The sequence below is a fragment of the Tigriopus californicus genome, chromosome 4 (genome assembly GCF_007210705.1).
Source record: "Tigriopus californicus strain San Diego chromosome 4, Tcal_SD_v2.1, whole genome shotgun sequence".
In the NCBI taxonomy this organism is placed as follows: Eukaryota; Metazoa; Arthropoda; class Copepoda; order Harpacticoida; family Harpacticidae; genus Tigriopus; species Tigriopus californicus.
This window is the reverse complement of record NC_081443.1, coordinates 9,830,473-9,855,462: the sequence shown is the minus strand read 5'-3', so window position 1 is coordinate 9,855,462 and position 24,990 is coordinate 9,830,473. Positions and strand designations below refer to the sequence as shown.

The 24,990-nt window shown below is 42.3% G+C and overlaps 1 protein-coding gene across 4 annotated transcripts; it reads right to left on the bottom strand.

Annotated features, from left to right (window-relative positions):
- Positions 1-569: 569 nt before the first annotated feature.
- LOC131879890 (serine/threonine-protein kinase 26-like) lies at positions 570-23,323 on the bottom strand. Of its 4 annotated transcripts, XM_059226362.1 has the most exons (6): positions 22,875-23,323; positions 22,565-22,799; positions 3,806-4,030; positions 2,455-3,408; positions 2,129-2,392; positions 570-1,805 (listed from the first exon to the last, which is right to left on the bottom strand). In XM_059226362.1, the coding sequence occupies exons 2-6, from the start codon at positions 22,583-22,585 to the stop codon at positions 1,560-1,562; spliced, it is 1,710 nt and encodes a 569-aa protein (XP_059082345.1). In that variant the 5' UTR covers positions 22,586-22,799; positions 22,875-23,323; the 3' UTR covers positions 570-1,559. The 4 variants fall into 4 exon arrangements, with proteins under 4 accessions (XP_059082345.1, XP_059082343.1, XP_059082344.1 ...); XM_059226360.1 differs by lacking the exons at positions 22,565-22,799; positions 22,875-23,323 and adding an exon at positions 15,558-18,034; XM_059226361.1 differs by lacking the exons at positions 22,565-22,799; positions 22,875-23,323 and adding an exon at positions 11,693-12,067.
- Positions 23,324-24,990: the final 1,667 nt, after the last annotated feature.

The window sequence follows — 24,990 nt, the reverse complement described above, 5'->3', positions numbered from 1 at the left end:
GGAAAAAAGTAATTCGAAACAAAAAAGGCAAGAAATATAGGTTGGTCCAAGTATTTGTTTTCCTCCTTTTTTCTATATTTTCAAGAAAAGGGGATGAAATTAATGGGAGAAAAGTTCGTTTTTTGAACCAAACCCGTGGAAAATACAAAAACATGCAAAATGCCCAAAATAATGCAAACAGATTGGAAGAAGTGAAAAATAATGCCGTTACATTTTTTGGACAGTCCACGGAGTTTTAGAAATATGAACTGTGAACGAGGTTCATGCCAAATCGACCTGATTCCGGTCATAAAAACGAAAGTACCTTATCGTAATATATTCAGGAATGGAAAAACAACTTACGTAGCCGATCGAAAAGAGGCCGCAGATTTGAGCTACGTGTAATCTCTACCACCTCCATCTTTCTAAGGCAGATTTAGATCCAAATTTGGCCAAATTAATTCATTTGCCCAGATCTTTTGATCAAATTAGGTGTTGATTTCGGATAATGGATGGATCAGGAGACACGAATTGTTTTCTTCTTCTGTTCTAGGTCCATATTTCTGAGGGCATTTTCGAAGCAACGAAACTTCTGTTTCATAACTTTATTAGATCAATTTGCAATTATAACAACATCATACGTGTTCTAAGATCTCACGAGGCTCGAGCTGGCGCGAGATATGGTTGCATAAGTAAGGGTGGTTGTAGTATCGGTGTTGGTAAAAGTAGTAATAGCAATCAAAGTAGAAGTATAATGGTTGGAGCAGAATTAGACTCGAGCACGGATGATAAAGAGGAGAACACTATTTCAACTAAAACTTCCCAATCAATAATTTATTTACATTTACAATGCGAGGGGTAGGGGGGNGGGGGGTGAGGACGAAGGCTTTTAGGATGACGATTCTCGATCAGAAGACCGCTTACCATCGGTCTCTTGATTGGCTTCGTGGCCAAACGCCACGTAACTAATGGCAGAGCCATGTTCATCTTCGAGGTCTCGGATCCTCCAAGGAGGGGCAGAAGGGGACAAATCGTGTTATTAGTAAGTGATTGGCGAGATTGAGGACGGAATGTCATGAACAGAATTGACATTTAGTCAAGTTCCCAATTCTAACAAAGTCGGGGGATGGTTCGGGGAATGGTTCGGGCATCAGTCTCGAAAGAAAAAGATCATGCAAGGCCTTCTTTGATCCTGTAAGCTTGAGCGCCTGTACTGTCGTCACCTGGTTTTCACACAATCTCGCTCAAGAGTCTTCAGACTTGACGGGGGTTTCCTGAGCCATCTTCATCAATGGAAATCGTGTTACACTCAAAAATAGTTGATTTCATCTGTCTTTCTTAAGTCATAAACGTGATCCTCTCCATTATTACATCTTGTAGTAGAAGTGGAACAAATGGGTCTTTCCACGCAATACCCAAGCTGAAGGTGTTTAAAAGAATCTGAATGAATTTCGGGCGCGGTTGCACGTGCATGAATGATGATGCTCTTTTCGTGCGGATTGCGGATCGTCGTCGTTCGTTGGGGTGGATGGGTGGAAAATTGGTATTCGAGTAAGTTGTCCGGGTTGGGGTCATCCTCATCATTTTCGGTGCAGCCGTTCCATACTTTGACGAAGGCGGGTATCGCCCAATTTAGGTTGAATGTTCTGAAGTATTTCGGCTAAGAACGTGTCCGTGATGCCCGGACTGGTCCGCTCGGCCATTTCAAAAGCGGCTTTGAGTTCGTCTATGGGATCAGGACCAGAATGTGGGTGATGTCGATGACTTGGCGAGGATGCTGACGAAGAAGAAATATTGGAATCCATGCCCGCATATCGGCGATTGAGCTGAAAAACAAATCAAAAGGTCACATGGGAATAAGGTAGGTACCTCAAATAAGGGTTGGCCCTTTGTTGGAACCTGACTTGGTTTGTTTCGGTGGGATCTTTTGGCCACCCGAAGTTTGAAGAAATTGGAAATTTTGTTTGATTCCATCTATGCTGTTGACTGCTTACTTTGTAATAACGCAATGGAGTAAAAAAAAAAGAGTTTGATCATAATTGGTTATATGATCAAACTTTAAGCGTCTTCGTTGATTTGTCCAATCAAAATTGAGACGGACTTGGGTCAAAATGGTCAATTTCTAATTATTCAGCAAGCCTCAACTGACCTCGGATAAAAGTGGGATGACGGAGCTCTGCAAGGCGGCCGATTTGCCTCCAGCTGACCGACTGGGCGATGCCAATCCCTGACCTGACTTGCGATTCTCTTTCTTTTTCTCATCACTGGACTTTTTGTTCCGCTTGTTGTCTTCACTCTTCCGGGAGTCCGATACTCGTGATCCAATCTCGACCGGAGCACTCCCTTTGACTATGGAGTGATCCAGGTTTTCCATGGAACGCGACGAGTTTCGGCTCTGCTCAACAGACTGGACCTGGCGAATAAACGACCGTTTGAATGCATGTTTAACATCGGTTTACTAGTAGATATACTTACGATATTTAATTCACTCTTGGCATTTCTGGCATTCTCCTTCAAGGGCGATCCCAGCCCCCCTCCTGTGGAACTGGGATGGATGTCCTTGGTAGGCGATGTTCGCTGGCCTTTCTCCATGGCCTTCTTCACAGGCGAGTTGGATCGGCCCATTGGCACGATGACGGGTGAGGATTCCACGATGGTCTGAACGCTGTCCCCATTCTGAAAGGACTTGTCGTTGACAAAGTCCTCGATCCTGTTGGATTGCGGCACTCGGATGGTGCCGATATCCCAATCACTATCCGAATCATCGTGGACGTCCGTCTCGCTATTATCACCATCCGAGTCACTCTCCGTGTGGGTGAGCTTCCACTTGCGATATCGGTCGATCAAGTCCATTAGATGGTTATTGCGCTTGGCCTTCTTGATATATGGATGTCGAAGCAATTCTTTGGCGCTGGGACGATTCTCCGGCTCCTTGTTCAGACACGTTTCGATGAACTCTTTGAAAGGCTTCGAGTAGGCCCCCGTCAATTGGGGTGGATTGCTCTTTGGGATGAGGAACAACACCCGCATGGGATGGAGGTCTGAATTGGGGGGTTCACCTTTAGCCAACTCGATGGCTGTAATCCCGAGTGACCAGATGTCGGCTTTCGCATCGTATGCCGATTGCTTGATCACCTCGGGCGCCATCCAGAAGGGCGTACCCACGAACGTGTTGCGCTTGTTGGTGGTGTTGGTGAGCTGACCGGCCACGCCAAAGTCGGCCAACTTGACGTCGCCTGCCGTGCTGAGAAGCACATTAGCTGCCTTGATATCACGGTGCAGCTTCTTCTCACTGTGTAAGTAGTCTAGACCTTTGAGCACCTCGCGGAGAATGATTCCAATGTGGCTCTCATCGAAGCTACCCGCTTTCATGAGATCCAAGGCGGAACCCCCACCCAAATACTCCATGATAATCCACAGCTTTGTACCCTGAAACGAGAAACGGCTCGTTGAATCTGCACATGGACTTTTTTTTTTTGGATGTTTTTCAATTAAAAAAAAGCATTATTTTCTTCACAAAAAAAAAAAATCGAAAATGGACTCGAAGATATTCAAATTGAAAGTGGAAGAATATCTGTGTTTCAGTGCTAAAAAGGTCGCTCATTAGACAAAATTAGGCTTGAACAAGGTTGCCAGTAGTTTAAACCGTCTCAATAAAAGAAACCATCTGTCGCTAAAAATATCCTTTTCAGATCAAAGTTCCGCTTCAAACGCATTTTAAAGGAAGATCAAAACCAGGATCATCAACGACAAGTCTCACCCGACTCATCTGGGTAAAAGATTGTGGTTTTGTTCTCCGAAGCCAACCTTTTTGATCCCAACCTACCTTAAGATAGGAGCCAAAATATTTGGTAACATAGGGCGAGTCACATTGTGACAGGACCATGATCTCTTGCTGGATGTCCTCGATTTCGTCCTCGGCCTCTTCGAGGTCAATGATTTTGATGGCCACAACATGCTGAGTCCGGTTATCGATGCCTTTGTACACCTCGCCGAAAGATCCCTTGCCGATTCGTTCTTGCTTCGTGAACACAAGCTCGGGATCCACTCGCTGGAACAAAAGAAATGCCATTTATTACAATCTCAACGTGTCCGTGGATTACTCTCAAATGCATGTGCAATACACTACGTACGGACAACAACCTCTTGAATTCCCATTGAAAACAGGACTTAATCTTCGTTCAGTGTCTCCTCAAAGACTTGCTGCGGTTGTTCACCAATCCAAGTTTAATTAACTCAAAGCTTGGTGGAACGGAACTGGGATATTGTGATAGGAGCGAAGCAACAACTTCAGCTAATTTATCGGTCGTGATCGGATCATAAATTCATGCACTCTTCCACCTTGACTGCTCATCGACACTGACAAGATTTACACGGTCATTTGCCACACACATGGAGATACCACCGACCGACCTACAATCTCAGTGAAGAGGGGAAAATACTCCTATGATCTTGTCAGGGCCAGTACATACGAAATAAATGCCAGATGACCGGAGGCAAGATACAAGAAGCAAGAGTGGGAAAAGAGATTACTTGCTTGCTCTTTGGAAGTCAGAGTGAATCCATCACAATTGGAAGGAGCTCTTACCTCATAAAACATGGCCTCATGAGAGTCCGTTCAAAACGCACATCCATGCGTATGAACTTAGAATACGAGTAGAGGATAGATGAGTGTGCTTTGCCAGGGCTTCGGGCAATTACCACAAAATGCGCCTTGGAATGGCTAAAATTATTCACCTGCGCTTTCTTTCGAGTACTTTTTGCTCTGACGGGGTGCCTCAACATGCACAATTTCGAATTAGCATCATGATTATGATGCTCGTAGATGAATTGCCATCCATCTACCATATTCACCTACGTACTCAAGGTTCTCTGTCGAAAATGGTCCGTTTCTTCTGGTGCAAAATCCTCTTTCTTTGGATTTCGAACTGGTTCTTGTCTCATTAACGACAAAAACTTCAGTGTTTCCAACTGAGGCACCTCTTTATATGACTCATCAAAGGTGGGTTGTATTCAAGGTACCAGCAGATCTATGTATCAATATCGATTTAAAATGGCGTTGTCTTGCGATCAGCAACCATTGGCTACAATCATTTTCCGCCAAAACAACTTCTGTCCACACCATATCTAACAAACAGATAGAGCCAACCAATCAAGTATGGATGACGGTGATAATGTGTACAAACGGTCCAAGTAGTGTATATGTTCATTCAGGCAACAGACGGGGTTGGACGAGGAATGACCACTAAATCCGGATTTGAATCGCATTCGTTCCGAACCAGAGACGTATTCATTTGGAGTGTTCAAACAGGGTTTCATTGCTTCCTCGTTTGGAACTGACCGATCATACAATGAACGGATCCAGATGTGTCGATTATCAGGCCAAATGTACCTTACAGTGGGCGTGGAGGGGCGGGGTAGCGAATAACATAGTTGGCAATGTTGCGTTTCAAATCGAGATAAGGCGATTTTGGAAGTGTTCTGTTAGTGTGGTGTCCATTGAAGGTAGGAAAAACAACAACACAGGTTCGAGTCCCGTTCCTGCCTTGTTATTTTAAATCCAAGTTCGGTTGATGTTTAGAACACATGTAATCGTGCATAAATTGCTTAAAAGCTGTACAGGTGTCATTGTTTAGAACAAGATGTGAAAAGAGATTTCTTCCAAAGGCAACATCATTTGAACATTGGAACCCACGCACATCCATTCAAAATTCAAGTTGTAGCAGCGAAAGAGAGAGGCGGAAAAATACTTCTTCCTTGGAACGAATTCGTCCCTGAAAAGGGCAGAACTTTTGCGCTTTGACCTTGAAGATATCTTTTTTTATGTGTCTTAAAGATCTTCCGAGATCATAATCATTGAGAGCCGAGCAAGTGAATAATCGCTTGCGCATTTTCAATAATTCAAGAAAGCGATAATGTACTCCATCCCAATAACATGATTGGGGCAAGACATGAGCTCCTATCTGATATGTCAGGAGTAAATACATTTTTAATTGCAGGACGTCCTGCCTTCATAGGACGTTGGGAAGAAATCATGCACCCAATTACCTTTCACTAACATCACTGAAAGCGTCCACACAATTTCGTGGTCGGGTGTCAAAGAAGTCTTCCAAGACAGATTTTTGCCTCTTCTGACTCTGGGCGAGAGGAAAATGAGTGGTCCAGAGTATGCAAAATTTCTCATGGTCTCAAGGCCCTCCAGGAAACCGCCGCTCAAAGTGTGAGTCGTCCATGACTGATTGTGTCAGCGGAATCGCGAGCAAAGCTCAAATCATCATCAAGATCGTCAATTCGACCTTCCGAGTGAGTGCGAACATTTCCCTCTGGATCCATTAAGGCACTCAAGTGTTTTTGTTTTCATGCCAAATTTGGGAGTGACTCGACAGAAACGCGGACAAAGTCAATTGTGATCGCCCTCGAAAACAAATATCGTGGATTGATTCGTGATGATCTGCGGATCCAAAGTTCTAATGTTTATGTATTGCACTTTGTCACGTGATGTCGTTCCTCTTGACAACAAATACGATAAGCTTACAATCCAGTTATCATGTCAAGTGCGTTTCATGGATTGCCTTACTTTTTAAACTTGTCAATATTGCATTATTGGGAATTGTTATACCACAAGGCTCTTAATCCACAAAAGTAAAATGCTTCTTAAGAGAAGAAAATGAGTCATGTGCTCTTACATCATGAATCTGTGAACTGGATTGGATTTACTTGTGAAGTTGTACTTTTTTCATCAGAAATTTGGGAGTGAGAAACGCAGCGGATAATGGCCTTTTAGGAGTACGATGCCTTACTTATTCGACAAATTAAAAAAAAAATAATTTCATAATGTGAAATACGTCACAAGCCATTGCTAAGGTGTATCCATTTCATAATTATAAATATGACGAACATAACGACACACTTCTTGTTGCTTTACAATGAATCAAACATGCGCCTTTACGAACACAAAATGACGTGCAAAGGTGGCGTAAATTCTTCCCATTGCAATCAATCCACAATTCTCGAACCCATTAAACAAAGGACCACTGGACTCAACTTCATGGCCAACTATTCCCAATAGCTTTTTGGGTTTCTTTGAATCGAAAGTTACTGCCAAAGGTTTCTTTTTATGGAATGTGCTCTGTTTCTACAGTGTCGACCATGCTATGGCTTTACCTGTGTAAGAACAAATGTTATCTCTTACCACTAGAGATGACATGATTATGGGTTCAATTTGGGTTTTGCCAATTCATGAGTTGCAAGAAAAATGCTTCTTGGCTTCCACATCGAAATCCAAGCACCACTCAATAAGTCTTGCCTGGAGGACATTTCATCAAGGACCTCGACCAAGACAATTACACCATTGGTCTTGAGAGTGAGCAACCAAAGTCGAAAACGCAAGTGCCAAATTGCACCTACCTCGAGGGTTGCTTAAGGATCGTTTCCTGCTCCATTCTTACCAATTGGTTGAGAGATGGTTGTTTCCTGGGAGCCACCCAGGTTTGGTATCGAGGATTCACATTGTGTTGATATTTAGGCTGACCAGCATGTAAGCCTTGGCTCCAGGAGGACGAATGCGAATGCACTGGGGTCGTATAATAACCCGCTGGATATTTGGGCACATTCTTGGGTCCCGAAGACAAGATCTGGGAACCAAAGATCCCTCGCTTGTGCGAAGACAGGAAGCCCGTTTTGGGACTGATCCCGTTGTTGTACTGATCTTTGGCTTTCGCCTTGTTCTTCCGGTCTGAGATCAGACCCATGGTTTTCCAGCGGCCAAACACGGTTCACGGGGGCATCTGGCCAGAATCACAGATGATGCCTTGGAAGTATCAACACCAAACTCGGGGATGCGAATATCTACGGATGGACACTCGTCACGGATCCCATGATGAAAGACGACGAATAAATGTGTCGAAAAAATAAACACTTTGGAAAAGGTGAGTCGATGGAACTGAGCACAGGATTTTCTTTTTCAAACACGGATCTCCAGGATTGGCCAGCCACCTCTGGAAGCAACCAACTCGCAGCTCGCTCCAGCTCGTCTTCTGGATGAATATACGCAAGTAAGAGTACACACACTCACTCACACACACACACGCATATACAGAGTGCTTGCTAGACAGACAGGCCTTGGTATCTGACACACAAATTCTCCTCCAGTATCCAAAGCACGCAGAGGCAAGACACCACCAGAGAGCAAGGAGGGACAAGGCAAGACGCACCAGGTAGTGGTCGGGTATTCCGAATCTTGGCCCCAATGCCGACTAACGTACCTAGTACATACATAGTATATATTCTATAGCGTACTACTACACTGGAAAGAGAAGGTAGGTGAGGCGGGTTCCGACATCCAACTTCCAACGTCAAAGAGGCATGAACTGCGCCTCTCGAGAGGTTTGAACTTCGAGCAACCGACAAGCCGGACCACAATCCTAGCTAGTCGGCCACGATTCCACTCTCAAGCTCAAACTCAGGCCATGGGTGGATGTGGATGTGATGGTGTGTGTTGTGTCAAAGAACTAGATCAATCTTGGCCGAAGAGATGCCAAACCCATGGACAATGCAGATGAAGAGATGAGGACGCCGAGCAAAAGAACGAAGAGGAGGAGTAGGAAGACCAAGTAGCCACTGACTGGCGTACTACTTATTGAACCAAGTGACATTGCAATCTGTACTTTCATTGGGTGCAAGCACTCTAATTTGAGACTGATCAATCTCTGAAGAGGGTTTAGAGGATGCTTTTTTCTAGTGTCACTCGTCTTGGCGCCCAAATGGCCCAAACATTTGCGTCGTGACGGAAACTTCAACGCCATCATCAGGAAATATCGCTGATCGTGCAGAGCAAGGGTTCCTTCTTGATAAAATATTCAATTCGATAGATAGCATTAGAGAAAGTGATCCGTTAGCGATAGCGTTTGTCTATCGTGGAATCTTGTTCACGAATTTGTTTCGCTATCCAATCTACATTATGGTCATCAAATCCGAGGTGTTCCCGTTTGCAAAAGACCATGCCAGTTTTGACCTGCTTCTGATGGTTTTTTTTGCATTGTACAACCTTCCAAGCGAGTCATGAACCAGGAATGAATGTTCATATCTTTTGATCCGCCTTGAGAACCAGAGGGCATGAATATGCATAATATGCATATGAAAAGCTATTGGAAATGCATCTTTGGAATCTGTCCTCTCTCTTTCCTTCCTCGATGTGTGTCTGAATCAAAGCGAGAAAAGTGGATCATTGAAGGAGTTACTCATGATGCATTTCCCTATGATGATTTGACCTTCGCTCTCGTTTCGTCCGACAAGTTGTTTCATCGTTGGATACAGATACAGATCGAACTGACACATTCAGGGCGTGAAGAAATGGACTTGGGATTGAAATGGCAATCATCCATCATTACTATTGGCCAACATAAAAACAATTTCAATTTCCAATCCATCCGGGGTAATGATGGAAGATGACACAAAATGGCCACTTTGAAAACACGTTTACGCCAATCGAAGATTGACCTACCAGTGCATGTATATGATATGACTGCAACATTGCATTGATTCCCAACAAGTCTAAGCAATCATTTGTGCTTGAGCGGAAATCTCTGGAGGATCTAGCCTAATTTCTTTGTTTCCTCCCGTCAAAGCGGAGATTGACACGCCAAAAACAGACGTTGTCGTCGTTGTCGTTGTCGTACGAGTGGAACTTATCAAGATGCCCCCATAAAATGTCACACCAGGGCTCTCAGCATATGTGTACTCTTTGTTTGATGGAGACTAAACTCCCTAGTGCTTACATGGAGCACAAAAGATAAACGCTGCCAAGGCAAAGAGAGATACGAACACGGGGAAAATTTCTCTTTTCCTTCAGCAACTCCCAACGAGGATTCACAGATCTCGAAGCTCACGTCGTGTTTAGATCATTAACGACGGAGTTTAGCCTCCAGGATCATTGAAGGGGAGAAGAGCACTTGGTATCTACCTCGGGCTTTGACAAATCTGTGGTAGTTCCAATGCGGATATGAACACAAAGAGCCTACCGATTTTCACCCTATTCGGCTAAAAACGCGCTAGGAAAAATATCTTTGCCTCTCGCTCCGCCTCCTCTTCATTCTCCTGCTCAATCACCTCAGGAAAGGAAATGGGATAAGAATGAGGTAGAAGGGAAGCCCTGAGAGATAGATCCTCACGCTCAAACCCGCGATCATCATCAGCAGCACTTTGGCTTGGGTTCAGTCTCTATAGGCCACTAATTGAATTTCCTCGTGTTCATCGTGAAAAAAGGCATCGATAGTCGTCAAAAAAAACGACGGCATTATAAATCAAGTTGGCAATTGTAACTATTTCAGTTTAACTTACAAAGACGTCAGCATTCCCACAACGCTCCAATAATGGGGAGATACAAAAAACAGGAACTGCAACGGTGCTCACATCGACGCCTTGACCTTTTCATAACTGGTTTGCTCGACAATAATAATCCTCGCGCCATGTTAAAAAAGGGGACACAATTCTACCCTGCGGTACTCCTTCTTCTCCATTAANGGGGGTTCTCTCGTTGGGAACCAAATTGGTAATACGATTTAAAACGCAATTTGAAATTACAAGGAGTTTGATGGGAAATGGGACTATTTATTTTGGGATATTTTTCAATTAATCGTACAATCTTTTAAAGTTCACGGCGAAGATTAGTTGAAGACAAGTGGTTTGAAATCAAGAAAGAATGCTAGCAAATCAAATCATCACAATTCAATTGGATTAAAATATATTAATTTTCCATTGAACTCTTGCGAGAAGATATGCTTTGATAATGCGCCAAAAGAGCCATCAACAAAGTAAAACTCGGATGAAAGACAACATCCCAAACCCCAGATATTCTGGTTGAGTGTCAATTAGGTAGTATGTAATTTGAAACTTTGGTGGTTGAATTAGGCGATTTTATGACTTATCGGAGAACAGGTAAAGCATGTGCCATGATCAGGATACGTCATAGCTTCCATTTGAGCATTTTACCATAAAAAGAATTAACTCTTAATTCCAGGATGCAAAAAGTCATTTTTATTAGAAAAATAATTAAAGTTCTTTGAGTCGAGACGGTGTTTTGGACAAAATCTTTTGATAGTTATCTTGTTTCACAGATGAGAACTCATAGAAAAATAAAATTCTCTAAATAGTTTTTTTTAAATACTGCAAAACCATTACTCTTTAAAACTTGCAAACCGGAAGGAGTTATGGAATGCCTTCCATGGTTGGCTGCTCATTCACAATTGAATATTCTTACCTGAAAGAAGGAAGAACATTTTTTACTACATGTCCATAGATTGTTGCTTGTCAATCCAAGCCAACTCTTTTTCATATGCTGGCTTCAAATTGCGCCCTGGCTATAAAAATTTAACAAGGAGATCTTTGTAAAAATCGAGGTTGCGAGGGTAAAATAAAACAATGAGGTGAAGGCTAAGGTTGCTGCTAGCTTCACTTTTTCCAGTTCCGAAACGAAACGAAGGTCTCTCTCGAAGGACTTTTTCAGTCGGATCCATCACATAATCCGATCCATCACAGGTTCTAGGTCAATGGGAGCGGGGTGAAAAACGTAAAGAACTAACTAATAAGCTGATTGAAACTAAGTAAAACAGACTGCATGACAATTGATTATTAACTATTCTGATCAATTCAAGCCAGTTTCTTCAAAACAACCTTTGGGCTGTTGCCACAAAAGGCAACAAGGCCAAAATCTTACCCTTCTTTCTGCCAATTTGGCTTGTTGATCTTGATACGCGTAATTTGTCATGGTTTCCCTCACACCAAGTTTTGTCTTGCCAACTCGAGATGAAATTTCATTGACCACAAGACACCAAACACTGAATTATGTGGAGCTACTTTTGAAGGACCCTCATAAAATGTCGCCCGCGCAATTGTTCATGATTTCATAGCTTCCGTTGTATTTACTCCAGCCACGTTGTAACCCTCTTCGAACGAGCAAAATTCACGCTTCGTTGTGAATTAATTTCCCGCAGCTCAACAACTCAGGCACTACATAAACAATCAATGTTGGATCGTTTTCGTAGCGGTCCTCAATCTGTTCTCTGACCCCACTCAAAACTCACGAACACACTTCATCTGAGATAGGCCTACCTTATCTTTGTTTCATTGGGCGAACAGTCTGTCAATAACATTAATCTAATCTAGGAGGAACGTGAACAACTATTTGGACCTAAGAACATTTGATTACGCACAAAAATGCTGCTAGTAGATACCTATTCGCTCAATAACCTCTGTCGTGGCTCGATATCATATTTATTAATAAAGGTCAATCCAATGATGAATCAACTGATCAGGTATAAGGAGGTTTACTTTACTAAGTACTAATCGAGTATATCGGTGCAGAATAACATTTTTCCAATAAACCAACACAGCTTGCCGAAAAGTCAGCATTACATTCAACTCAAATACCAATGGTCTTCCTGACAACAACTCTCGAGATTGGTGACATTCCTGGGCGGTAAATGCTACACATTCCACCTCAAAATGAGCAAGACTCATCAGATCCGACAGAACAGGCCATTGTTCTAGAAATCAGTACACGGTTTGCTCTTGTTGAAATTCTAGTCACGTGTGAGAAAAGGTTGCGATATTTATCAGGATATTTTGTTCCGCTTATTTTGAGAGTTGATAGAGCTACAATAAGAGAAGTGACTTTCTGTCGTTGAGATTTTGGTAGAAAAGGGTGTTTGGGCCAATCTATTTCTTTTGCATCCCTTGATTGCAACTGTGTCAGTAAACAGGCATAAAACCCAACGGCTTCCTGAATCCGGAGCTCTGTTTTCAAATAATAATCACAGAGTTACCAGAGCTCTCTTTCTCTGGCAACCTCGGCCAAATTTTTCGAGGAGAATTGACCTGGTCCGACATGTTCGTTTCGCACACTTGACTCAGGTCGAAGAGAAGGAAGTTGTGCCAAAACAACTCAAATTTCCTTGCAGAGCAATTATTTCTCACCCTTCATGGTCTCGTGTTTGGCCCCTCAGCATTTTTATCACTCATGTCTATTCCAGACTAGATATCAGACCAGTATACCCATTGGTAAAGAACTTTGCATGGGTACTCATATAAACACACATTAAAAACGAGTTTGCGCATTTTATTTCTGAAGCTTGAGGAGCATATTCATATTGAAGATCAAATTAACAATCACGGGAGGTTTCGACTAGGGCTACAAATTTCCATTTTCAATGGCCAATGATGTTACTGTTGGAATGTCCGAAACCCGTAAGTTAGCCTCAAAAGGTAACTATGAGTTTTCATTTGTCAATTCAGGGTTGCTTTTGCAAAAACTGAACTTTTTGCGTTACCATGGAATAGGCTGGTATTTTCACTTGCCATGTTTTCTAGCAACCTTAGATTTGAAATTTGATTAGGTTCCATCATTACACACTTATGAGAACAGGCCTGTTATTGCTCTTCCTCTTCTTTGTTCATGTGCTCAGTAATTTGTTTCATGTATTTGAACTGCTTTTTTTGGACCATCAAACAAAATCAGCTTGTTATCACTGAAAATAAGCACTGAGCGGTTTTTTTTAAATCAACAAGAAGTTTTTCGCGAATCTTCAATAATTTATTCCGACCTATATTGAACTCAAGTCAACGTTGAGAGGTTCTTCAACCATTATTTGGGCACAACCTTTTTGCTCCCATCAGCTGCACGTTCCGTCCCACAAATTGGGCAGTAAATCGGATCTGTGTAAATCTGTGATGATATGTCCAAATTAAATCTTATTGCACAAACTGACCTTGCTGGGATCGAAAAATATTGGATTGCCATTTCTCTACATAAGCGAGCTCTGTGTTTTGAGACTTTGAAATGCATTTCTTTTCAAATTCATTATTGTGACTCAAATCAAATGTTGACAAAGTGTCAATGAAAAAGCGACTTAACGCAGAATATTCAGGAAATTGAACCATTAGTCAGTCAATATCAGTAAATCATACTCGGTCCAATAGATTCTAGACAAATATTAGAGAACTAAAAATAACTTCAAAGAAGTTATTTCGTGGCTCAACAATCACAAAAACCAGGTGTCAGTAAAATGATGGGAGTAATTTTTCAACAATGCAAATGTTTTGTTGCCAACTTCAAAAACAAACAAATTTATTGTGCGAGCACACTGCAGCTAATTCCTCAGACATCTTCGGCTTGATAAATTTATTTTACGAGCCTAAAATTCCTTAACAAAACTTACGCGAATGACGTTTAAGGGGTTACACGTAGGTTTACGTAGAGGTTGAAGCTGGACTTACATGGCATGACTAATAAATAAGCCTCATTCATATCTGACAATCTCTAGGCATTTTAATAGATATCGAGGTGATTCTTTCCACGTCATCAAAGGAACAAATCGCAGCGAGGTTAACACTTTTTTAGAAAATTCTTTTTTAGAAATTAGAAAACCTTAAACTATGTTTCCCACAAGTACAATGAATATGAAATTATGATTGGAAAGTAACAAATCTGTATAACTATCTATTGGGTTTGTGGAAGCGCTCATTCCTACCGATGGGGACCAAATATATAATCACGGGAGGTTGCAACTTGGGCTGCCAATTTACATTTTCAATACCATATGACATTACTGGTGGAATGTTGGAAACCCGTTAATCAGCCTCAAAAAGTAACCCTGATTTTCCTTTCGTCAAACCAGGGTTGCTCTTTGCTCAGACTAAACATTTTACCACGTGATGTAATCGCTCGGTGCTTCACTTTTCAAGTTTTTCGGCAACCTTGATTTTGAAAATTTATTTGATCCCATCACTAGTCATTCCAGGATCACCTTCAAAACTGCTCTCCATTCTCGTATGTCCGAAACAAAAAACAAAAGGCTTCGTCGATCTCATTTAGCAAACGTCGATCATCAGTCGCAGGAAAGTTGACAGATTACCTGCTATGAAACAATTACATTTCCCTGCTTACTAAACACGGTAATGACGAAATCAGGGACATAGGGAGCAAAGCAAAGAATGATTCATGTAGATATCATCTGGCGCTTGTTTGCTTGACGAAATCGATCAATCTAGTCGCCGACATCCGCATTGATTTGAAGTTTTGTTTCGAGATATGTAATGAATTCCGACCGATATGGGGTAGATTTAATCAAATCAAGTGGGAGAAACAGTTGTAATCACAGGAGTAAATACTATCTTTGATCTTCAATTGCAACATGATGCCTTGCGAACAAATCTTTGAGTTGATCTTATTGTAGCCTTGAAAAGCATTCAAGGTACCACAGAAACAAACACATTGGTTTCTTTTGGTCTTTGCTTTTCAGGAGGAGTAGGAGGATCATCATCATCATTGTGGTTCTATCCTGACGCTGACCTTTATCTCTTCTCCTAATGGCAAAAGAGCCCTAACCTCTTTCTCACAATATCCACCATCTCATCCTGAGCCGACATTTCGGCGTGAAATTGCTTCCAAAGTCATAATGTCGCGATTTCTCACAGAAGCCTTAATTATAACTACTACTTGGATCACCGCTTACGACGTAAGAGTGTATGGAGCAATGCCAACTTCTTGACAATCTACCAAGAGGTCGGGCGAAATTATTTACCTTATTTTCCGCATGGAGCGGTCCACCACCCACGGGCTTGTTGTGGATATGATTATTGTTCCTATTGTTCATCGTTCTCTCATTGAGGAGCGATCCACTACCGTTCACCGCTGGTTTGGTCTTGGAGTTCAAGGCGTTCTTGCTTGGAAGCTTGGGCGGCAATCCCTTGCGTTTGCTTGGCGAATGGAGATCTCTGGATCGATCCGATGTGACCATGTCGACAGAATTTTTATCGGTGATTAGCATGATGATGAGGAATCGGTCGACTCATCCACATATCAGCACACAAATTCACCATTGGATGGCCACTCACACACTCACTCACTCACAACACGGAGATCCAGACGATTTCTCTTCTATTTTAGAAAATCACTTCACCTTTTTCAGCTCGGGAACACGTTTTCTCACCGAGCCTCCAACCCGGACTTCTTCTGCTCTCGTACAACAGAGAAATTAACAAGCTGACACCCAAAATCCGACTGAAGAACGGGAAGAGGGAGCAAAAACACTCGGCTTCAGATTTCAGAATTGAGCGCCTTCCCAAAGAGGGATCTTTGATCTTGGGTCCTTGTCCTGTTATAAGGAGCGTGCTACTTCTCCCCGGTAAACAGGAGGTGTTGTAAAACCACTTTGGGCGGTGGAATATCCGGGGATGAACAGTTTCACAAGCACTTCAAACAAACGTTGAAGAGCAAGATATTCCAAACAGCAGACAATGAGGAAGTGTGGAAAGTCTCTCGCTCGGCGTTGAATTATCAATAGAAGCGATCCACTGGTTTGGCACCGGCTCGTGGTGCAAGGGAAGAGATTCGGTAATGATAGTGCCGTGTCTGCATCTAATTAGAGCAACTCCAACCAATTTACATGGAGAGTCGAAGCCATCATCTTAGGGAATAATGATGGTGGGATGTTTTCTCAGGTCTGACAATCACTCCTTAGGTTCGTATTCCGAGTCCTGACGAGCTCAAACTGATTATCTTGCTCTCGTTATTTGCTGTGAAGCCATATTTTCTTCATTCATGAGAACCACGGAGAATGAAATCCTTACTCAGAGGAGAGCAACAACAATGCCGAATAGTTAGTTGATGGCTGATGGTTGCAAGCTGTGCAGCACTTTTCTTCTTGGAACTGAATTCACTGCTGGTAGCTGGTTAAGCTATTTCACACCCCTGTAGGCAATGCCACACAGCCGATTTGAACAGGGAATGGAAAAAATTCCTGCTCTCGTCTTCTTCCAGTTCTTTGGCTACTACGATCCTCACCACTATCATCGCCTCTACCAGAGCATCATCGTCGTCAGCTTACTTTCAATAGATAAATGGCAAAAAATCGTCACGACAGAGGAACACCACAGAGAAAGAAGAGCGTCGTTGATGAGAGATTAAGTGAAACTTTTGAAAATGTGTTTTTCTATCACTTGAAAATGTGGCAGAAGGTAATCGAGGGAGGAGAAGCCTTACAACGAGAGAGCGAGAGAAACGATATCAGCTGGGCGGTCTTCTCGGGAGAAGATGATCAGAGTTGACAAACTTCCAATTGCTTCTTGGACCACGATTCACGACACGACAGGTCTTGTAAATTCTCCACTCACTTCCAACCAACTGGTCGTTCTATCGTATGCCGGATCACTCCTGTGCATATACGTACAGTAGGTACAACGAGACAAGCCAGATGTGAAATAACCACCTATTTTAAAACGAGAGCGAAGGAGAGAAATCCAATGGAAATGCCAAATTTAGGCATGACGACGACCTTATGCACAAGCATTCGCTCACAAACTGGTCTTAAGGGATGCAGATTTCCGGCCAAAAGAAGCCTCTTTGATCTGTCTCACTAGATGAAGAATCCCTTTCGATATCGCGGGGTCACCGCTCACTACACTGACGTCTCAAAACCACCAACTAAATACCAGTATGCAAGGAAGGATGGGGGAGATGACAGAGCTCACTCAAGAAACAGTTGGACAATGAGAGATTCCTCAGAGAAACACTGGACGATCGACCAAGTCAGTAAGTAGCCAGCTAACCAGCTCGCTCAACCAACACACCACCACTATCAGCTCTTCAGGAGGACTTTGTCTGCCAAAGCACAGTCGTCGAGGTCTGGTTGCTGCTCTTCTTCGGCTTCTTCTTCTTCAAAGTTCTTGTTCGGTTTTCGAAGCGCATTTGCCCGGAGCTCGTCGTCATCTGAGGGAAAGAACCTCTGCTTCCAAATAACTGTGTCCACTCCACTGACTCTTGTTGCAGGCAATTCGACTCTCTGATCACAGATTTCATTTCACGCCGACAGGTAGATAGATCCCAACACTCACTAAAAGCCAGGCACACATTACACAGGCCTTATTTGCATACTTCACTTTTGAAACACACATCAGTTCCGTCTCCTCGGGGGAAAAAAAGGGGCACACTTGTTCCGGGATTGAAGGCCCACGCTCCTTCCTCAACGCACTCCCACCGATTGATTTCCTGCTCTCGATTTACCATTGCCACTCTGACACATGACACATCATCAATACAACTTCAATCTAGCCCCCCCAATTGGGGATCTGTGGTGGAAAAAAACGTCCAGGTTCGCCGAGTGGACCGAGGAGGAGCTCGACCAAACTCGTTGAATTGCAGAGAGACGGGAGTAATTTTACGTTCTATTCACAAAGTGGATTTTCCTCTTGCCCACCATCATCAGCTCCAGCAACATCAGGAACACACCACACTCTATGCCACATACAACATGATGTAGTTAGTCGCACCATGCATTGAACAACTGTAGGGATGGTAGAGACGTACACGAACTAGCACCATGTGCATTGAATTGTACACACAACTTGGAGTCTCCTTTAATGGTCTTATAAGTTCTATAGTCACATTAGGATCCAGGTGCGGTGGTGGACTGGAAAATGCAGGTTTACAGCATGGCCTTAATAATAGTAACCTCAATCATGTTGTCTTTCGATAAACGATTACCTAAGCTTGGCTTAAGAGAAGTTGATGCGAGTGGATGGGCGTGAATAGAGAATATTTTTGAACACAAATCTGTACAGGAGAATTTAGCATGAGCTCAAATGACACGATGATCCTGTGGAATGTCAGAAACCTGGCTCGACATGCACATCAGTCACTATTTAGTGGATAACATCCGCGAACAAAGGAAAAATGAATATTTTTTCCAGGTTGCTGCAAAGGCAGAAAATTCCCATTACGACAGGTAATCATTAACACAAGGGGGTTGATGTATATATTCCAGGTGTGTTGGGTGTCAAAACGTATCAAAACGATAAAAAAAAGTCAGTCTCATCGTCAATTCTCTCAGTTATCCTCATTGAGTGAGCGGCGCGTGATCTTCATAAATGCATTCCAGGTTTGGAAAAATATCCAACGTGGAAAAAAAAATCACGAGGGGCGTTCCTCCTGGCTTGCATATAGGAGCCACACCCCTGAGTTAGGTCTGTAATCAGGAGGGAAATTCGAACTCCTTTATTACATCCCGGCAGGTGATCCACCTACTCTTTTGAGACGAGTACATGAGGGCGCTGAACCATAGAAATTAAAACAAAGAAGTCTCGTTTTGAATTGTCCACATTCTATTTCAAAACTAGCTGTAATATGGTCGGATACGATCTGGCGGACTGGGAGTCTTCATACATGAACTTGGGCGTAACTGTACTATTGGATAGAATTTTCTCTTTGTGGCCAAGGAGCAAAGCCATTTATCCCGTAGATTTCTCTCGCTAATGAGTGCCTTTGTTTTCAAGACCTTTTCTCACGAGTATATTTTAGTCATAATCTTGGAATAAAAAAAATCGAGATGTCATGTCCTGCTTCCTTGATGACATTTCTACATTCAAGTTGTGAGTTGGACCCATGAGCACTAATTTGGCTTGATTTCCTGTCACAAGATTTGGCCCTGTGGAGGATTGAAGTAAACTCCTTGACGATATCCGGTCGTGGCAATCAGGGCCGCGTTGAATCGTCCTTTTTTGGCAAAAGAAACACTTGAAAGCACAATACGACGTATATTTCAGAAGGTGACAGGCAATGATAAAATCTGAAAACACGACCAAGACATCAAAAGCGAAAATCGGCGCGAGTTTTCAAGCTGACGGAAGGTCATGTTTGAACTGTCACCCAAGAGCTTTTTTTCTACGCCATGATTCGGTATGAATGGCACTCTCGAACCGCAGAGATCATGATGATCTTTCAATCCCAAAAGAACGCTCGAGGTTGTATGCATCCGACAATAATTGTTATCACGAGCAAATCAAAGCCAATGGAAACGATCTTCTTTGGGAAGGGACTAGAATCTATTTGTTCGACAACACCACCCTTGAAGAAGTTCGATTTCAAGGCTACGTTTGGAAATCGTACATTGCGGGAGAAGAAAGATCAATTACACGCTTTTTATTGTTTCCCTGGAAACTACTCACACAGGACTACTTCCATTTCATGAACTCAGACCCTTCTTTCAGTCACTCAATGGCAAGCTTACTTGTAGCAATTGAAGCAATGTTGTAATTCCGATTTGGTTAATGATCTTTAAAACTTGGGGAAAATGTTCCATTTTTTAATATGCTTGGTTTGTAAATAAAATAAAAAAGCAATTTTGGAGTCATTAACAAAACAAGACTATCCCAATTTTCTTGAAGAAGACATAACATTTTTAGACAGTCACTTGTTCCATTGGGATTGAATTATCCTTTTAAAAGGAATAAATTACTTGTTCAGTCTTTCCCAAAACAATGTTCATCATAAAAAGTAACAAAATTACACGTCCAAACACATAAAAGTTACTTTTTTAGCACTCTTTCGTTTTTGCACTTTATTGATTGCTTTTTGATATCTTGAGATGATTTACTGTTATTTGTTTCAGTTTCAGTTATTGCTTCCCTCATTGTTTGAATATGAGGCAGACAAATTTGTGACGTCATGATACTATTATCACTTCAATCAAGCCAATTTTGTGGCAATAATGTGAGCAGGGAGGGAGGAGCGGAAATCTTTCAATCAGTATCAGTATATTTTTCATCGTTTTGGATTGCTTGGCTTGGGATTAGCTTCACCAATCACAACAATGCCGCATGTAGATTAATTCTTTTAAATACACCAGCATGGTCTTGGAACCCTCGACCAAATTGGTCGATTAAAAGCCTAAAACCAATTTTGTTTCAGGACTAACGGAAGAACGGAGTGGGAAAAGGAACATTTGAAAACCTGAACTCACTCGGATCTTTATTTACAATCGTCACGATCCCATCTTACGGCACAAGTCTGGGAATCCGTAACGATCCTTGGTTTCTCATGATTAAATCTGTCATTATCTGTGAAACCATCCAGTTTCGAGCTCTTTTTCGGCGATAAAACAGACAAAGTGCATGGCTCGATGAAGTCGCAATTCAAGCCATATGGACATCAGAACTCAAGGATTCCACGAGAATAGACACCCAAATTACGAATTCTTCGGAACTCCATTCGGTGGGCCACATTTGGACATTAAAACACGATACGTCAAGGCGAAGTCCGTCCCAACGAGCTCGAGTAATTGCGATAATGGAGGAAATCTCTATTCATCGACCAGGGTCGCTGACATCATCATCATCATCATCATCTTCCACGGAATGATTTCGAGCTGTCCTATTTGGGTCTGCCAACAAATGGCGTCTCCATTCCAGGATTCGAGCCATTGATCTTTTGGCTCAAAGACTGGGTGGGTTGGATAGAGGTCTTTGCCATATTTAGGAGCTCAAAAGTCTTATCTGAGACAGACAAGACATACAAATGGATATCGGTCCGCGGAGAGGTGTCGAATGAATCCGAGGATTTTAAGTTGAAAAGTGAGTGTTCATCTCAACGTACAAGTTGAACGAGAGTGTAACACATGAACAAAGAGCTTTGATTTGAAGTACGACGTTTTATGCCTCGCCACCCATGGCTACTTCGCCACTTATTCAATTGACAGTTGGCCAAAGGCTCCAACCCTCGGAAGATCCGTCATAGAAGAACCAATTGATGGACGAATGACTTTCCAAGAATCCGGGAACGATGGACAATAGACATTAGAAAACGCGAGTTGTCAATGCACTTAAATGAAAACTTTGTTTGCCGTGGTTAGATCACTTAGGATGGCTCCTCTCATTATCTATTGATACGACGACGAACACTCACTCGTCGTCTTTGTAGGTAGCTGTGAGAATGGAAGAAAGTTCGACATTTTGGAATGTGGAGAAGCATGTCTTCTCTTCTGAATAGAGGCGCCTAGGCCACATGAGAAGGCATGTACACATGATTTTCCCACAGGAGAGTGAACACATAATTGGCAATCCTCCATCTTGTTTCAGGCATTCAGTGGTTTGACTCTGACGAGAATGCCAACCATGAGGCAAAAGAAGGGTTGGTTCGTTTCCCAAGTGGAATTGCCCCTCATCATCATGCTCCTCGTTGAAGAGATCGACTGAAACCATTTAACCTGGATATTCTAGAGGCCCCTCAGGCGAGACATTTAGATTCTGAAGCTCTTTAAATCCACTCTGGGGTGTCGAATAATCCTTTTACTTTCGCTATTCTAGGTGGATGATGGCCCTCGAAGGCTCTAATGATGCCTTTTGCCTAGTTTTTTTTTCTTTTCTTTAGGTGCAACAAAACACGACGATCCCAGCTCCCTCTGGGTCGCTTCTCTCATGATGTTCATTTCATTTGATGGATGAGCGTCAAAACCCAGCCTAGATCAGTTTTTTCTTCCATCCATTTCAATTCTCCCGCCTTAAATTCGTCATATGGCCTTCATAACCTATCAATTAGGGACGTCAAACCGCTTTCAGAAAGCTGAAACCAGGATCTGAAGTGTTCTACCTCCGACTGTCAATGAAGATGACTCTTTCAGAACTTGGTTATTCAACTCTATATCAAGCAAAAACCTGTCAGAGGTCAGAGCTACATGAATAAGGAAAATTCAAGCGGTTCCAAGCCATCATTAGTTACATGAGAAAACATGTCTTTGGGGCGGTTCCATTTGCTTACCTCATGGACGTTGACAGCCATTCTCTTGGGCGAGGAGGACCTCTCAAGATCGATGCCAAGCTCTCAAGAACACTTTAACACATTGATTATTAGACTGGGAGCACATGATGATGATGATGATGATGATTATCCCTGGCCAGTCGATTGGTCGCCACTGTGGCCTCAACCAACAAGGCTCACATTGCTAGGGTTTCCCGCTTCAAGGTCTTGAAAGCCTTTTTTGACAAAGTAATCTCTAGAAGAGAAGAAATCCTCATGAAGCATGACCAATCGTTGGATCCCACATCCTGGAGAGCAATCTCGTCATTACCTTGGTCGTTCAGTCCCCCAACCACGGATGGAAACTGGTTTCTATTGATCTTGAATGAGGGAGGTTGGAGCAGGATGGATGCCAAGGATGCGGGTGCGGGAAGCGGTTCACATCCCGCAATGGAGGGTGGTTGTGAGTGTTATGATCATCCCGTCATCAAAGGAGAGCAATTGGCGCTGCTTTCCTCTCTTGGGAGATCAATGCCAAGCACCCAAGAAAGACGGAACAAGAACAACTGTCTTTCTCCCTCCCTTTTCTTATCCTGTCTTTCTCTTCTTGTGGCTCTCGGTCTGCCAGACACGTAACAACATAAGTAAACGAAGATGGTCTGGAGGACTGACTGAACGACTAGAGCACAGAGCAATGATGGGAACAAGTTGGAAATCGCTGGATGGAACACTTACACACACAGCCCATTCCAGGCATCCAAGAAAGGGACAGGGAGAGAACATATGTATTCAAGTTCAGGTATGCCGGGGGAAAATTCTATTTAACGTCTAATGGGGAGGAATTTCAGGCCAAATATGTCAGGGTGAAATGTGGTTGTCTAGTTTTTGAGGAATCAAGTCCGTTTTGTTCAAGCGTGATGATCGATGAAGGGTATTATAGAAATGAGAATGTGACTTTTGATACGTTTAGAGAGAAAGGATTAGACTTATTTTATATGCCTTTCTTTAATTATATAGAAAAACAGGAAACACATAGAATTAGGACTGAATGTGTCAAATGTGGAAAACAAATGACCAAGAGTAGCATCATGTGTTATCGAGAAAGCTAATAAGTTTTCGTTTACCTTTTTTGTATTTGGGGCCCTAAGGGTCGAAGAAGGGGTGAGCATCGTCCGTTCATTGTTCCTATAGGAAAATAGTGTCATATTCCGTATTTGTTCGGTTCTCCGTCAGAGGATGTGGATAGCATTTCTTCTTTCTGACTTCTTTTATGCTGGAATACTGTGCCAACCACTACATCACGTTAATTCCCTTTTCCGTTTTGCTTTTTATCATCTCGATAAGTCGAAATTCTTTGCTCGTTTTGTCAGCGTTTTGGTTAATTAATTTCTTCAGGTTGCCTAACTTATTTCCTTGCTAAACTAGATTTGGGAGTAATGGACTGTATGATAATAGGGATATTACAAGGATAAATTCATTCATAAAAGGTTCTCAATAACACGGTATTTGAAATGTACTAATGTAACCAAAGTCACATGAAATGTAATTGAAGATGAGAAGACTATTATCTCAGGAATTGTGTTTGACAGTTTGTTACGGAAAGACGCTATGGATTTTAAAAATTCAGGCATCTAATCATTCGTTTGCCAAAATATGACAAATATGACAATATAGCACCCCTTCTTATATCTTAAACTAAAACCTATCTTTTTTGTTAGGATCATCGTCAATGTATTGACAAAGATACTATTTTGGGGGCACATTTCATCGTATTGTGGTGTTATGTTTCTATTTCCTCAAGAGCTTCAATTATCATTTTACTTAATTGTAATAGGTTAAAAGTCAATGTAGATTTGGGCTACGTAATCTGAGGCACAACGTGATAAATTGTGTAACATTAATCCAGGCACACAATTAAGACTGAGATTCTTGAGTTCGATCCTTGGCTAGCCAAGCCCAAGCTTCTTTAAGGTATATACATTACAAAATGAATATGTGCTTAAACGCCTCAGATGAGTGAACCTGCTTTAATTCCCAAGAATGAAATAGCAATGAATGAAGTGCTGCGATAATGACTGAGGAATATCTCCATATTGGGATACCCATCATCGGATGACAAGCCGAACAAGAGAGGTGTCCCTTGATTTCGCAACGATTACAATACAAGCCAGTTTAAGGTCAGAACATACGACATTGAAAAAATCAACGACTTATTTGGCAAGCCTGGGCTACTGAGAGATTCTTTTCAAGTTTGCTACTACTGATCCTGCTTTTTCTTCACCAGCTGTTCGGACGCTGCTTCATAGAAATGAATCAGCTGATGGCCAAAATAGGGTGATGGTTGAAATGTAAGTTTGTTTCAATTATTTGGTATTAATAATGTGCCACATTCAATACTATTAAAATACCTCAATAATTCGTTAGCTGTCATGTAATTCAACTGCCAG

Excerpts from the sequence above, each read along its gene's own strand:
- LOC131879890 (XM_059226358.1), bottom strand. The coding sequence starts at position 7,730 with ATGGGTCTGATCTCAGACCGGAAGAACAAGGCGAAAGCCAAAGATCAG. Across the intron at positions 4,031-7,427 it reads AACCATCTCTCAACCAATTG|CGAGTGGATCCCGAGCTTGT; the intron begins GTAAGAATGGAG and ends CTTTTGTTCCAG. Across the intron at positions 3,409-3,805 it reads ATTTTGGCTCCTATCTTAAG|GGTACAAAGCTGTGGATTAT; the intron begins GTAGGTTGGGAT and ends TTCTCGTTTCAG.